Below are 15,701 nucleotides of genomic sequence, written 5' to 3' on the forward strand. Positions count from 1 at the left end.
TTCAGGAAAAGTTGGGACGTTGTCTACGATATAGATACAGTAAAATATTTTTCTAATATATATACAACTGAAAACGGTACAAAGACATTTTTTTTTTCAAACGGGTAAATATATACCCTAAAGTCTGGTTTTGAGGCATTGTTTTAATTTACATTTTACAAAGGGACCCAACTTTTTTGGAATCCAAGTTATAGTTGTGATACAGTATAATCTTTTTAGTGTTAGGGTAGGGAGTTTCTTATATCCTAACGCTATAATGCATTATTGTCAGGTTTATAATGCATTACAGACGTGCTTGCAAAAACAATGCCAGTGAGTTACCAGAAATTATAAGGTAAAATGCTTTATGATGTCTTGTGATTGTTATAAAGAATTATGATTATTTAGGAGTGCTTATAACTATAATTCCACAGTGCTATAAACAGATTATAACACATTACAGACATGGGCTTCATAGAAAGTGTTACCAAAATTTGTTGATTTAAAAAAATGCCCTCACTATCACAGAGAAAATCAATGGTTTGTACCACTGTTTTAATTCAAGTGGAGAGGTTTGAGGGCACAAAGACCTTTAACTGCATTTAGAAGAATGCACAGGCAGTTTTGACAAGAGGAGACTTCAGTACCACCATCTTTTGAGAGAGAAAAAATTCATGATAATAGACCATAATCGTGTTCAGCAATTGAGTGGAAATTAATATCCTTTTATTGCAAAAATGGATGAGTGAATGAACAAAGGGATGAATGAACTGAGAGCATCAGATCATCTCATTGACATGGCAAGAAAATTTCCTGTTTAACAAGTTTCCTGTAGAGATTACCACAGCGACCACGGCATTCATCTCCACATTTAGAACATGAGAAAAGTGATCTTTGAAGGCGAGGGGATTTAGAATCGCGGCACTGAGTAATAGGGTATTCACTTTAATGTGTTTGAGTCAAAAGCCTTGTGAGTCACGGGTCAAAGCTGTGATGTCTAATGTTAGGGCTGCAGTGTGGTGCCACACGTGGACTGTTATACAGTAATGTGTATTTTGGGAAGAGATACACTCATCTGAATGCTCTGATGGGGGGTCTCAGTGTTGTATGGAACAGATTGGGCGAAATGAAAAAAGGGAAAATAGTCATTTTGATCATTCTAAAGCATGCACAAGAAACTTGCTGCTTCCAGAAAATGTTTATTTTGTTCATAAACTTTTCATAAAAATAACAACATCAATATTAATTTAAAGTATTGTAGAAACTGTGTATATACAAAATCTTTACTTCAACAGTTAATATAACTTAAGGCGAGTTAAATTACTTTTTTGCAGTACCCTGTTGGTGAAAGTTTCACCAAACTTTCAACATTGTTCTTTTTTTATTCCTTTTTTTTTTTTTTTTTTTTTTTTTTTTTTGCTAAAGTGAACATTTCAGCATACAGTATCTCCAGCAAAAAGATACCAGGAGTCAAAACCCTTCATGGTAAAGTCCAAGGTAAAGTCCACAGAAACTCGCAGCAATGTGTGCTACCTGATTACTCAAAAGCAATGTTTATATGATTTGCTAGTCATTTCTAGCTTGATTAAACATACTTCTGTACATATTGTAAAATATTTTTTGTTGAAAAGCCGTACCACAATTAGTGTACTACATACTGGTCCTTTTTAAATCTAGATCAGCAGTTCAATGAAATAACTCTTATCATACCAACAATGGGATGAAGTGCGAAAATGTTTCTGATATCAAATTGTAACATTTAAAATATTATGTTACTAAACAATAGCCCTCGATAACCAAGACATTATTAATGATTTAGAATACATTTCACCTTGATAAATGACGCTCAAATGTGATAAATGTAAAATATACAGTTAGCTATAAAAATACAAAGAAGTACAGTAATACAAATATATTTATTTCCCATTTATGATATATCTTTCACAATTGTAATAATCCAAACAATTGTAACACAACACAAAGACCAATGACAAAAAACACTGACGGCCAAATGATAAGAAGTTAAACAAACACTAAATTTGATCAAAGATGGACAGCTTTATGGTCAAAGCCATAAATATGTTAGCCTACATTCATGTCAATAACCCTCACTGTGGAGTGAAGGAGTACCTTGACAGTGGTTGATATTCCGCTTAAAGGAAAAAAAACACTGACATAAACATGCATTTTAAGAAACATAGTCCAAACCATTGCTCTAAGAATGCTAAAAGCAGAAAATAAGAATTTTAAATGGAGATATTAATAATCTGTAAGTGCAATCCATCCAGGCTCAGAGGCAATGGAGGTTGGAGCTGTCCAGATGAAGAGGTGCTGAACAGCAGTCATGCAATGCCGCAGCAGAGAGGTTTGGCTCTGACAGTAACAGCAACAAGTCACTGTTGATCTGTTTACCGACTTTTACAACTTATGCATGTTTTTGCATAAAGTCAGCAGCATCAGCAGCAGGCATTAAGGCCGAAGCAGACCTCTCTATTCCTTTCTACTCCTCAAAAAAAACTGCAATATTTGCAAAACCTCTTTTGCCAGGCATTGGCCTGCCAGTCAAACCAACTCAGACATCAACTTGTAGTTAGCTGGCTTATCTTCCAAGACGGAAAGATCCTAATATAGAATGTGTGTACACATAGCCTTGTCTTCAAATTCCCTCGGGAAGAGTGAAAGTCCATGCGCCGGTGGTCACCTGTGGCTTTATTTCCATTTTCTCCTTCTGTTTCAGGTGTACTCGTCCGTGCCGTTTCCTCTCGTCGCTCCGGGCGAACCGTTTGCCGCAGACGTCGCAGGAGAACGGCTTCTCCCCGGTGTGAGTCCTGGTGTGGGTGGTAAGGTGATCGCTACGGCTGAAACTGCGCAAACAGATGCGGCACTGGAAAGGTTTGTGGCCCGTGTGGATGCGGATGTGCCGGTTGAGCTCGTCCGAGCGAGAGAAGCGCCGGTCGCAGCTCTCCATGGGGCAGGTGAAGGGTTTCTCTTTGGCTGGGCCGTGAGAGGCGGCCGGGCTCTTCCTGGCCCTGGGAGGTTTCGTCGCACGGGTGGTGTAACTTTGGGCGAAAGAATCTGGCAACAAGGAAGAGTACAGGATGGAGTCTATGGTGCTCGGTAAAGCTGGTGATGTGTATAAGGAATCACACTGATTAGATGGCTGTGGAGGCTCGGGGAAGGGTTTCAGGTTGGAGGAGAGGCCCATCGGAGGGGGTGGGAGGTAATTATTGTACAGGGGGCTGGAGTAGCTCTGAGAACAGGTGTCAGAGAAACACGGTTCCTGTTTGATACCTCCCTCCACTTTAAACTCCATCTCTGGGTTGGGACAAATTGGGGGAAATGTATCTAAAAGTTCCTTAACATCCATTTGCTGGTCAGGGGGGAAATCGCTCGACATTGGGAAGGTTTCAGTCTGGAAAGTCGTCTCCAAACAGCCAGATTTATTAAATGTCCCCCACTCGTAGCAGCTGCTTTCAAACTCATTCTTGACCACGACAGGGAAAGAAGCAGCCTCTGACTTTGGTTCATCCTTCTTCTGGTTTGGCGCTCGGGAGGAGCCGAAGCTCAGCTGGGAAGTGGACGGGTCTTGGGCCTGGCTGCCGGCCTGATCATCGGAGTACCTCGGGCACGTCTGGTCTGGAGAGTACACAGGGGGAGTAGGTCCGGAGCAGGTGTAGGATTGCCTTTTGACGCCGGGGTCTCCAAAATTGCCATTGCTGCTGTCCATCGGCGCAGGCGATGGATAAGTTCCCCGGCTGTTGCCGCTGTGTTGCACTTCTGAAAGTGGCAGTGTGGATATACCCACGATCTCAGTGATCATATTGAGAAGTGTTTCGGTGCTGCACGGCGCTCCCTGAGATGCCTCAACATAGAAACTGCCAGAGTAGGCGAGCGATGAGGGGGTGTAGGTGTCTTTTGGGCACTCGCAGGGGTTAAAAGCAAATTCCGAGTTGGAGGCTTCGGTTTTGAGGGTTGCAGGGGTTCCTTCTGTTGAATTAGCAAGAGAGAAAACTTTGTCATCGCGAGTGGTTTATATTTAAGAAATGAATCGCTGAGGAAAAATCAGCGTTACATAAACATTCATGCGTATTTTGGCACCGAAATGGCTTGATAGGATGCCTTAACATGGGCTACACGACAGCGCGGAGAGAGTTATCTCTTCCCTGTGGCACTCATATTAAACACATTTAAAATTATCTTGCATGCACATTTATCGACTGTGCAAAGATGCGAACTCACCGTGGCCAAACTGGGCAGGTACCCCCCGCTCTGCATCGACATACACCTCCTGGTTATCTTTCCGCACGCTGTTTTCCATTCCCAGAGAAGAACTGTTGCAATTCTCAAACTGAGGGTAAAAAGAATCTTTCGCATTCAAATCCATATTGTTCAACATACTGATGCACTTAGAAGTCCGTCACTCCCAGGGAAAAAGGTAAAAGGGGGAAAATGTAAAGCAAATTATGCAGATGATTGTTTTCTTTCAACCCCCCTTTTGCTGGTTTTCAACAAATGATCCAAAGTGGTCTGTGTCAAAAGGTGTAAAAAGCAATTAAAGGTATTCCTTTCCGTCTCAGCTCCTCGGTAGGTATTTGCTTGCTGTGGATTTCACATCAGCGACTTCCCCTCTCTCTCCTTATATACACTTTGGCAGCTCCCTCGGCCCTCCTCCCCATTCATCAGCTCCAGTGAGAGGATTCCCCGCTGCGTGTAAACTTCATGCCCATACATGGACAGAGGATGTGACGGAGTCCCCCCTCCTCTAATCCTCCCTCCTCCCGGACTGGAGAGATGGAGTCTGACGTTGCAACAAGTGGCGACCAGTGCTGGGTGGCGAAACGCTGTAATAATGATGGTATTTCTTTCCACTGAAGCGATTTATCATTTAAATTAAAAGCATATTAAAGTAAAGACATTCTGGTTTCTCTTGGTGTCCCGCTCCACTTCTCAGATTATCAACCAGGGGTGGAAGTATCTTAAACGGCGTAGGTTTCTCCACCACCCGCCGAATTACTTTTGACCGTATGAGAGGTAAGAAATGGTAGAAAAGTGGACACCTGGCTGGCTTAATCACTCACAGGAGTGATATATTTCAGTTTGGAGGTAATAAGGCATGCAGCCGCCAGTTCAGCGGGTGTAATGGGAAGGTAACGTAACGAGTAACGTGGCAGATGTCCTCTAAGGGAGTCTCACAGTGCTGAATGAAAATAAGGCAATCAGAAATTAATTATTTTAAAAGTGTAAGTTGGAAACTAAGTCAATTTTATCATATTATTATTATATTCACGGATATACTTATTGGAGGATGTGATACTCTGTATACATATAGGTCAAATAAACCTTATTTGGGGGAAACAGTTTACAAAACAAATTTGCAACAAGCTTGCTCCACACTCAAACTATACGTTTAAACTATGAAAATGAAATATAATGTTATATAACTCATTATAAGCTATGAATCAGCGCTATACTCATTCTATCACACATTGTACAGAGATATTGAGGTCTTCCTTTTTATGTCATAAAGGAATTAATAAGGGAACACAGATAAAATATCATAAAACACAATAAGGCTACTAAATAAAGATGCCAGAAATATAGATATATCTCAGAGTACAGTATGAAATCATTAGCTATAAGGCCAATGTTTTTTGAAGGCAACACTGGCGTCCAAGGTCCAGTTCAAGTTTAAACTCCACAAACTCAAGCAACCCGTGAAAGATTATCATCAGAGCTGTAACAGCAGTTGAATAAGAGTTTTATTATTTGCCTGACAGCTGAGATTGCCTGCTCTTTGTAGACCTGACAGCAGACATTGTTGATCTGTGTGATTCAAGGACATGTGGAAACTCATGTGAAGATAATGTAAATCTACTAAAAGACAAAAAGTGTAAGAGCAGCACACTAAAAGATGATAAATACAAAAATGAAGGCGAAATGGTAAGAACCTGAACAGATATTAAGATATTTTCCTAATTGTGAGGTTGTCTTTGAAGTAAACACTAATTAATTAATTAATTCCTTTAAAAGACAAATACAAGAAGAAGTCTGCAGTCCAGTTTAACTAATTTCTCCTCTGACACCTCCCTCTCTATCCGCCTCATATCTGGGCCAGACTGCGTGGCCTACATGTTTTTTAGCAGTTGAACTGAACAACTCTTCCTGGCAGTCCACCGCTTTGATTTACTTTCACAAATTCTCTCCCTCTCTTGTGGTCGCTGCAAATTGTGGTCGCTTACACTGCCAGGGCGAATAACTGCAAAGCCCAGTCTAAACGAACCCTTGGCCTTTAAAAGCATTGAAGGGAGTCGATAACACCCCTGAGGTGTTCAGTGGTTGAACCCAACTGTTCACATGACATTTCAACCCCCAAAGCATTTTTTTTTTCAGTTTCGCATCTGTTGCCGGGTGAACTCTGTGGTCACACTTCCTATTACAAAAAGTCAATACTCTTTCAGAGGACGTTGCAGTCTGCAGCAGACCTCTGGCACCGGTTGGAGGTTCAGGACCATGGACAGCGACTCTACAGCAGCATTCAGCCATGTAATCACACATGAACCGGCAGCACACAAACACTTTAGTTTTCCCTTTACATTTAGTCGTTCCTGTGAGTCTGTGTTCATGTGAATGTCATCAAATCCACCCAGGCACAATATAGGAAACAATGATATTGCATTCGTAGCTATATCAAGGTGTTTATTCCCTTGCTCTTAAAAATAAATATTTTACTTTGACCACTTTTTTTGTAACTTAATACTTGAATAACACTACATTTATAGGGCAATGTACCATTTACTCCACAATGCAAACAAACAGCTTGAATCATTCGTTTTTTTCATTGAGATTTTACACACAGAACGGATAATATCCAGCATTTGTATTAAAAAAGTCAGAAACCTGCATAAGGTTGTTAAAATTAACTCCACCATGACCAACTACACCAATAATCACTGCACGGTTTGTGTATGAAATTTCATAATCTAATAATAAAACACTGACAGGTGCTGTGTTGCATAGGGTGGCATTACTGCTACACACACACACACACACACACACACACTAGGGCTGTCGCAATATCTAATCTCCAGTTCACCAATCTCATGTCTAAAAGAATACACAATGACAATACTACCACAATATCTACAGAAAATTTCCAGGGGAAAAATGCTATCGGTCAAAATAATCATTAACTTAAATTAACTGTAAATGTTCTATTTTTGTCACATAAATAACACTCAAAATATGAGTGTTGTTAGGGGAAGAAAAAGTCTTTAACCATGACTGTACAGTAGCATGGAGAAAAAAAGAACAATTACACTATTGGATATAGTGAAAAGGAAACCAGATGAACTGAAACTCCACAAGGCCAACCATCTGCCGTCAGTACTACAGAGATGATTTAAGAGGCGGTGAATTTTAATTTTAGATATTTTTAAATGTGTATTAATAACATTAATGTCTATATGTCTATAAATATATATATGTGTTTATGCATATGTGTGTACGCAAGCAAGAATACTTGAAACCTTGAAATGGCTAAATGAACAATAGCTATGGAAAATCACTATATTCACTGTACTGAAAAGGTTCCTGTGAGCTCAGCGCTCAGGCCATTTGAATAGTATCTGAGTGAGATTTGTTATGGACAAGATTAACTGAAGATAAGAAAGCTTGTGGGCTATATGGAATAAAACCTATTGTGACTACTGCAGCACAAAAGCAAAGAGGCTATTAGACATAATACACAGCCTGCTTATACTAGACTACTCAAATTTAATGTTATCTCCTTCAATGCTGAAGGAGAAGTGGAAAATGTATCAAAGGATCTCTGAGTCGCTGCCCTGTCATCTTTTTAAGGTAGTGTATGATAATAGCATATAAGCTCTTTCATTGCAGCAGTGACATTCTCCTGAACAAATCGTTTTCACCTCAGATGTGCACTCTAATTCTAGGCCCAGAGATGTTTAGCTTTGAGGAACTGCCTCCAAGTAATCCAGAGTCTATTAAAACCAATCTGATCACACAGAGTTCAGATCACGGGATGCTGTTATGATAACTGCAGTGTGGCTAACCTCTCTCCTCCAGAAAATGCCACAGCACAGGGACTAAGTAATGGATTTATGTAATGTTAGCACTTACTGACATTATAGCGCAGGGGTAACTCCATACCTGTGAAAGTTAAATGAAAGCCTTTGTTTTATTCCTTTTACATCTGAGACACAAAATGCTTGTGTTTCTCAGGGAATGGTGTGGTAGGCTAAGAAAAAGAATGTGGAGCAATACAAAGTTGCCTCCGTGTTTTAACAAGGATATTGACTTCAAAAGGGGTTCAAAGTACTGGCTAAGGAAAGAAGATGAAACATTGCTTTAATGAAAGGATATTTTGGCACCTCTATTGAGTGGCTCACTTCAGTAAAGCACAAGTGGAATGCTTTAATATAGTGCTGACCTGAAAAAGGCTCAACGTGCAGTATGTCTTTTTTAATTTAGCAAATGTGTCAATTTGTCTGTCCACATAAGGAAACAAATTAAATCAGTTTATCTATGTATGTATCTATATATAAAACCATTCATTTATCTGTCTATCATATTACTCAATCACTTAGTTATCTTATTTGCCGAATGATACTAGAATCATGATGAGAACTTACATATGACCTGCACATATGCAGACAAATCTTATTTTAACAAGACAAAACAATAGTCTACACACATACAAATGGCACTAGGGGGCTGGCCTTTGAACTAAATGCAAATATCCGCAAGCTAACATGCTCATAATGACAATGTTAACATGTTTATGTTATGTTGACCATATTGACCATCTTAGTTTAGTGTGTTAGCATGCTAACGTTTGCTAATTAGCATTAAACACAATTTACAGCTGAGGCAGGTGGGAATGTCCTCAGTTTGGCAGGTAAACAACAAATTAGGACCTTGCGCCACAGAGGGTAAAAACAGGAGAAGCCATCTTGTCTAAAAGCAATAAAATCTTGTCTGTAGGGGCGTTCCCGGTGGCACACCTGGTAGAGCGCACACCACAGGGGCATTGCCCTCGTGAGCGGGCGGCCCGGGTTTGAATCCGGCTGGGAGCCCTTTCCCGCATGTCTTCCCCTCTGTCTCCCCCTTTCACTCTCTGTACTGCCAATAAAAAAGCTACAAATGCCCACAAAAAAAAAAAAAAAAAAATCTTGTCTGTAACTGCTGAAGTTACAATAACTGGCGAACTCATAGAGTACTCATAGAGCACCTTGGTTCTGTCTGGCTGAGCACAGCCAATGAGCACCTGAGCAGAAACCAACCCTCTATTTCACACATCCCATGTTGTAACTTACCAAAATCACAGCTTCAGTTACATTGCACATGTGTTGTACCCCAATGAAGTCATTAGGATCTATTCTCTGGGAACCATGTCTGTATAAAAATTTGCATCTATCCATCCCATACATAATTTAAAATATTTCAAAGGATAAGTGACAAAAAATGACCTGCTGGTGTCACCAGAAGAAAACTCATACTTATGTATGAGTTTAAGTCCCTTATTTTTAACCCTTACTTACAATAGTTCCACTCAAAACCAGTGGAAACTAACTTGTTTGCTAGATAGCACCAATCTTCCAAAAATCCCCAACAGAATAATTTCAACAACCACAGCTAATTTGGCGGAAAAGGGAAAGTTATAAGGATCCATCATCGGGCATCATAAATGTCTGCAAAAAATGTCATGGCAATCCATCCATCCATTCATCCATCCATATTACCACTGTATATATCAAATTGGAACCATGCACTGCACTCAGCAGCATACTTTCAATCACATGCACAGATAATTTGCCAGCACCCCATAGGAATTCAGCAATAGGACAACATAGCCATCCTTACAACCACACCACTAACATGGCTAAAAATACCTGTCTAGCATGTCACTACATGCTTACAAAAATCAATGTCATGAGAATTACAGACCCACTCTGACTTGCATTTAAACTGTCAAACAAAATACATTTCAGTCTCTTTTGATTAAAGTGTAGATTACATTACTCCAGCTCTATTGATTGTGTGTGTGTGATGCCTAATATTACTTTCAGAACTGAAGTGAAGGCTTTGTGCCCCAGGGAGGGATAAAGACTTTTCTTTATACTGCATATGTAACCCCTTGGCCGTGTTATTTTCAGGTTCACTCCTGGACAGGGTGTGGGAGTTTTGCTTGCAGGTGGGTGCCTGATAGAGTTGAAGAGGCAGTGAGGAGTGACTGCCCTCTGAGATCATCGCCTGCAAGATGAAGGATAGGGCGGACAGCAATGTCTGTGCTATATTTTCTTATTTTGATTTTTCATCTTATTCCTCAGTGTTCATTACTTCTATAATAATAAAAGGAGCTGCTATGCTGACGACACTAGGCTAATCAATAATACAGACAAACTCAGTTGCTGTATTGAGCTTTTCTGAAGCAAACCACAAAACAACATTTAAAAAATAAAAGCAAACAAAGCCCATACACATGTAATGACAAAATATGCTGCAGCATGTTGTTGATTTTACAAAACTGCAGCTTCAAGCTACTGACAAAGTCTAAAGGCACCTCAATGGATCATATAACATCTCATTTGAGTTCTGTCCATTAACATTTACACTGTAACAAATTGCTGTAAGAAAACAGCCAAATTGAGACAGTAGCATACTGTTTTTCATGAAAATTGTATTATACTGTAGAAAACAATGCATTCTGGGCATAATTTGTAGGTAGCTTACCGTTTCCCATAATATATATATATATATATGATATTTTCTAAGTCTCTTCTTGTACACATTTTTAATGGCTGTATTTTACTTATATATGTATACTTGTATATGGTATATTAAAATTACTGAGGTTACAGTGAAGACAGCGCTTAATTTTCAATTCATAGTAATTGGCTTTCAGACAGTAAAAGACTCTATTTAAAAAAAATGACTGCATTGTATACTGCAACAATATTGCAAGTAGCTTCAGCACTATACTGTGTTTTAGTCTACTGTAAAAATCAATGAAATGCAGGATTTTACTGTAACTCAGTATGTGGTTTTATCACAGTAACATACTGTAAAGTAGATAACAGTAGAGGAACTGTAAAATTAACAGTAGAATGCTGGCAACCCTGCTGCCAGTATTTTACTGTTAATTTACAAAAATTTGTTAATTTACAACAATTTGTTTACAGTATAGACGTTTAACTCAGTTTAACCTAAGCCAGACCACTCAGCAGTAATGCCAGCAAATTCACGCATTTGTCATTATTTTTGTTATCATTATTGCTTTTGTTCTGTGATTCTGGTGTTAGCCTAATCAGATAAGAGGAAGAGTTTCACTTTATTGAAAATCAGTTGCCAGTTTACTGTTGATATATGGATTTGCAATGGGGAGTCTAAATTTAGTGATCAATGCAGCTCCACTGTTTTCTATTTTGTCAGACCTTTTAAACACAGACTAACCTTTGTCTTAAGATCATAACAACTTAAGTCTGCTGGTGTCACTTCCAAATTACTACTCGACAGAATAAAAAAAACAACAACAATCATTTAGAATCTAGAACTGTTTCTTCAAAATGAATTACATCTCACTTGATGTACAGTAGCTCCTCAAAGTCTCAATGCCTTGGCATTTTGTCAACCAACTATGCAACCCACACTGTTTGAGAGTAAATAATAGAAGAACCTTATCCATACCAGGAAATCCACTGAGATGCAGAGGCTGCCATTTTCTGTTTGAAAATAAAAAAGCACTTCAAACCTACCATGATCTGGAGAGGTTATGCAGGAAATACTGTACTGGATCTACAAAACAAATGTAATAAATCCTGTGATTTAAAAAAAACAACAAGCAAGGTAGGCTACAGCTTGGCAGCAAGCATATAGTAATGAAATGCATGAAGATCATACAGTACACACATCTATATTCAGCCTCAAGTGCTGTGTTGTACTTTTGACTAATGCCGTTTTAAGTTTGTGGATGCAAAGCAGATTTTTCCTTAGAAAGCCAGGGTTGCACAAGAGCCGGAGAAATCCATCTACCTCCCCCAAATCACATTCTGACATGTCTCACAGTCAAATCTCCCCCCAAGGCGCTAGATGAGGGAACATCTTCAATCTAAACCTGGATACAATAGGGCCTGTAAGACACCGCAAAAATGGATTGGGAGTGCTAAAACCACAGAAACCTCTGCCGGAAACACGACTTTCTATAAATACAAGATACTCGCCTCAGCTGCCAAGTTCGTTATTTCTCTGCCTCTCTCTCTCTCTCTCTCTGTCATGTTGGGCTCTGCATAGTTATATATACTACATCATCATTCAAACACTGGGCAATTGAAAGAAAAATAGCACAAATAAGAAAAATAAAAACAGCGGAAGCGTGGTTCTTCTTTTGAAGGAACATCTCTCTCCTGCTCTTCCTCTGAGAGTGGGAGTGGGTTAGGGAAGCCCGGTACCAGGCCCCGATGCTGCTGCTGCTGTTGGTGTGGCAGGTTTCCCGTGCAATCCAAAAATACTTTCGCACTCGCCCACTTTGGTCCCCAGCCGCCTGTACTCTTTGGTTCTACAACAGGGATGGGTGAGAATCATATTCAGCTCTCCAATCGTGATTGCGGAATGCCCCAGTGTTTCTTTAACCATGCCCCCAGACTCCTCCACACACATTGCACTCGCCTGGCTCCCACCTTGCCCTCTTCTCTGCTGGATCCATGCTTGCAGCACTCTGACAGTCAAATTCTTGGGCCTGATCCAGCTACTGTACCTGCTGTTATCTAACTACTTGGACATTTTCAAGAGAAATCTGTGAAACAGAGCACTGAATTTTCATATTTTCAAATGCGTGGTTTAAACTAAATAATGCCTTCACCCCCAATAACTGATAGTATGTTATATCAGGTGCCAAATGTTAAAAATCTAGGTTATGTGCACTACTACATGCAACAACAATCCCACTGGACTGAAGCTCAATAACATCACTAAATAAAATCTTTATCACATAACATGGGACTAATTGCATGTACTTTTGACCAACACAAGTTAACGTCTACATATTCTAGTCTCTGACTCATCTGCACCCACGCTGATTTCTATTTGTTGCTCTTTCCCCCTATCCATTGACACCACAACATGTATGAAAAGATATTAATGCTAATAATTGGAAGTGTTTTGTTTTTTTAACACTGCTTTATCAATGCACATGCAGTCATTAAGGGGACATGCGATGCAAACTGATTCAAACAAATAGCTAACAGCAGACATGTGAGGAAACAGATGAAGAATGTTAAGAGCTTGCAGCTAACAAAAGTAACTATGGAAACGGCCAGCTCTACATTGCACTAGCTTCCACAGCTCTCTCCAGAAATAAAAACTGTTGGGCTAAGAGCGAATCAGGTAAAGACAAAAGATCCCGGGTGAACCTATTTATAGTGGGCCTTACATAACATACATAGACCTATGTTGGCTGAGGCAAGTTTGGTGCTCAACAGCAGGCTTCTGGGGGGCAAAGTCAGGGTACAGAGAGCTGGAGATGCTGGATCCTGGAGGGTATTTGATAGAAAGACAGGAGGTATAAACAGCAATTAGGCCAGTGTGGATGATAATGCTGATGGCCAGTAAAATAAATAGAGGATGGAGGGCTTGTTTTTTTATGTCAGGGAGAACACACACTGTTACACTGTCCTGGGAGGGCAATGATGTCAAAGCAGGAGTTCCCAGACAACATTAATATGCAGTCAGCTAATAAGAATTTACACATGAAACACTTCATAGCCACAAGCATTGAGGGTTACACAAAGACAGAAAATTGATAAATGCATACGTCAGAGTGTGCAAAAGTTCACAGCCCAAAGGTCTTGTTTATTTGTATGGGAGGCAAAAGAAAGTTGTGTCAGAAGAGTAAACACACATTATACTGTGGCCTCAGGACAAAACATCTGATATCTCCAGTGAGATGAGATGAACATGTAAACCCACAGACGCACAGAAAACCTGTGTGAGAGCCGCTGTAAAGCAGGAGCAGTGATCACCTAGAAATACAGCCTGCCACCATATCTTAAATCCAAATTGAGCCATTAGCATAATTATCCACTTATACTGCTTTAATTCAAAGCAGCTCTCCATTGTAAGTAAAATGATAGCTAAGCTGCATTCAAAAACTCTCTTTTCCACTCACAAATGCCTTATTAATTAGCTCCCTCTAGCATAAGTTCCCAGTAATTACATTCAATTCAACAGTCAGTGCTACAGGGGGGTGGGGGGGTGGGGGGTATTTCCAGCAACTATTAGACAACTTTATAATTACTCTGCAGATGTATAATGATTTCCATCATAAAAATATTCTATTTCAACACCGAGCAGCGGCCATTTGGACACTGCATTCTCTCCATGTTCACTGCAGACAGCAGCCAATTCATTGGTAGTAGGCAATCACAGAATATTCACTATATAGAAGCTCTGATAAGGTTGGGATGATATGCAAATGAATACTCCCTGACTCATCTGTTTATTATGCAGTCACATTAGTTAGCTCTGATGCTGTTTGGCTATTATCCCATCTCACTGTGAAAAAAGGGTCTTGGGTGAGGGGGATGGATTGCGCAGTGAGTGCTTTAGTCACACAGATTGTCCGCACTCTTCAAAGAAATAAATGCATTTTCGACTGTCGTTGCGTTAAGGGGATGTGGAATCCATTTCCTCTGAGAGAATCAGCGAAAAGGCAGAGGATATGGCTCATCTGTGTCCAAATCCCTAGATACCGTGCTTTGCGTTAACAGGTCAAAGGGTCAAATGATGAGGTTGTGTCTCCCACGACTGAGCCCGAAGGCAATCATTGCACATTGACACATCACACGCTAGTTTTTTTTTTATCAAAACATGCACCAGTTCAGTCAACTGAGTGTTTCACAGTGTTGAAAAAAAACAAGCTAAAAGAAAGATTTGAAACCTTTTCCAAAATGCACACAGATACAGTGTTTATTTGTGTTGCATTTAATCTACAGTATCTACCCTAACTCATGAAGAGAAAAACTGAGGAACATACTGTAGCTTCTAATAAATGTGTTGAAGCTACCGATCTGTGGCTTCACAGCCTATCTGCTGTTCTGCTAACTGCTAGAGGCACTATTTTTAGCCATGCAACCTTAATGCACCATGCTAAGCCTTCAACTATACAACTGAACATGACCCATTCAAAGGATTCATAAAAGTCGAGGTTGGAAACCCAGTGATCATACACACAGACTAAGAGCCCGAATCACTGCTCCCAGTACCTGGGTTTTTTATATTTGGTGTCAAAGTACTAATAAGAACATATCCACCGTATGCCCCTGTGTGTGAATGTATACCAGCACATATCAAGGAGTGAAAAGAAAATATATACTCTTCATGCCTTTTGGTTTTAGCTAATTAAGCACCAAGCCCTCACAGCAACTGCGCTCCATGGAAACGATGTAAAAAAGCAGATTGACGTCAGCTAGAGGCCTTGAAATGTGCCATCTGACAAAGGAAAGAGGACAGGACTGCTGTACTTAAGGTCACAGCATGTTAAAGCTGCTGTCTGCTCTGACTGACAGAAGATTGCTGACATCTGTACTGAACATGTGAGGAGTTACTGACTGAATAAAAAGATCCTCTACAATCAATACTGTACATTTCATGCAAAAAAGGGAGCATTTACATCAATATTTAGAACTGGAGGCAGGTGCAAATTGTAG

General features: G+C 40.0%; 1 protein-coding gene across 1 annotated transcript; it reads right to left on the reverse strand.

The window, feature by feature from the left end:
* Nucleotides 1-692: 692 nt before the first annotated feature.
* Nucleotides 693-4,576, reverse strand: LOC131960242 (early growth response protein 1-B). The gene is made up of 2 exons (XM_059325451.1): nucleotides 4,219-4,576; nucleotides 693-3,966 (listed from the first exon to the last, which is right to left on the reverse strand). The coding sequence occupies exons 1-2, from the start codon at nucleotides 4,373-4,375 to the stop codon at nucleotides 2,636-2,638; spliced, it is 1,488 nt and encodes a 495-aa protein (XP_059181434.1). The 5' UTR covers nucleotides 4,376-4,576; the 3' UTR covers nucleotides 693-2,635.
* Between the last annotated feature and the right edge of the window lie 11,125 nt (nucleotides 4,577-15,701).

The sequence above is a fragment of the Centropristis striata genome, chromosome 1 (assembly GCF_030273125.1).
Source record: "Centropristis striata isolate RG_2023a ecotype Rhode Island chromosome 1, C.striata_1.0, whole genome shotgun sequence".
In the NCBI taxonomy this organism is placed as follows: Eukaryota; Metazoa; Chordata; class Actinopteri; order Perciformes; family Serranidae; genus Centropristis; species Centropristis striata.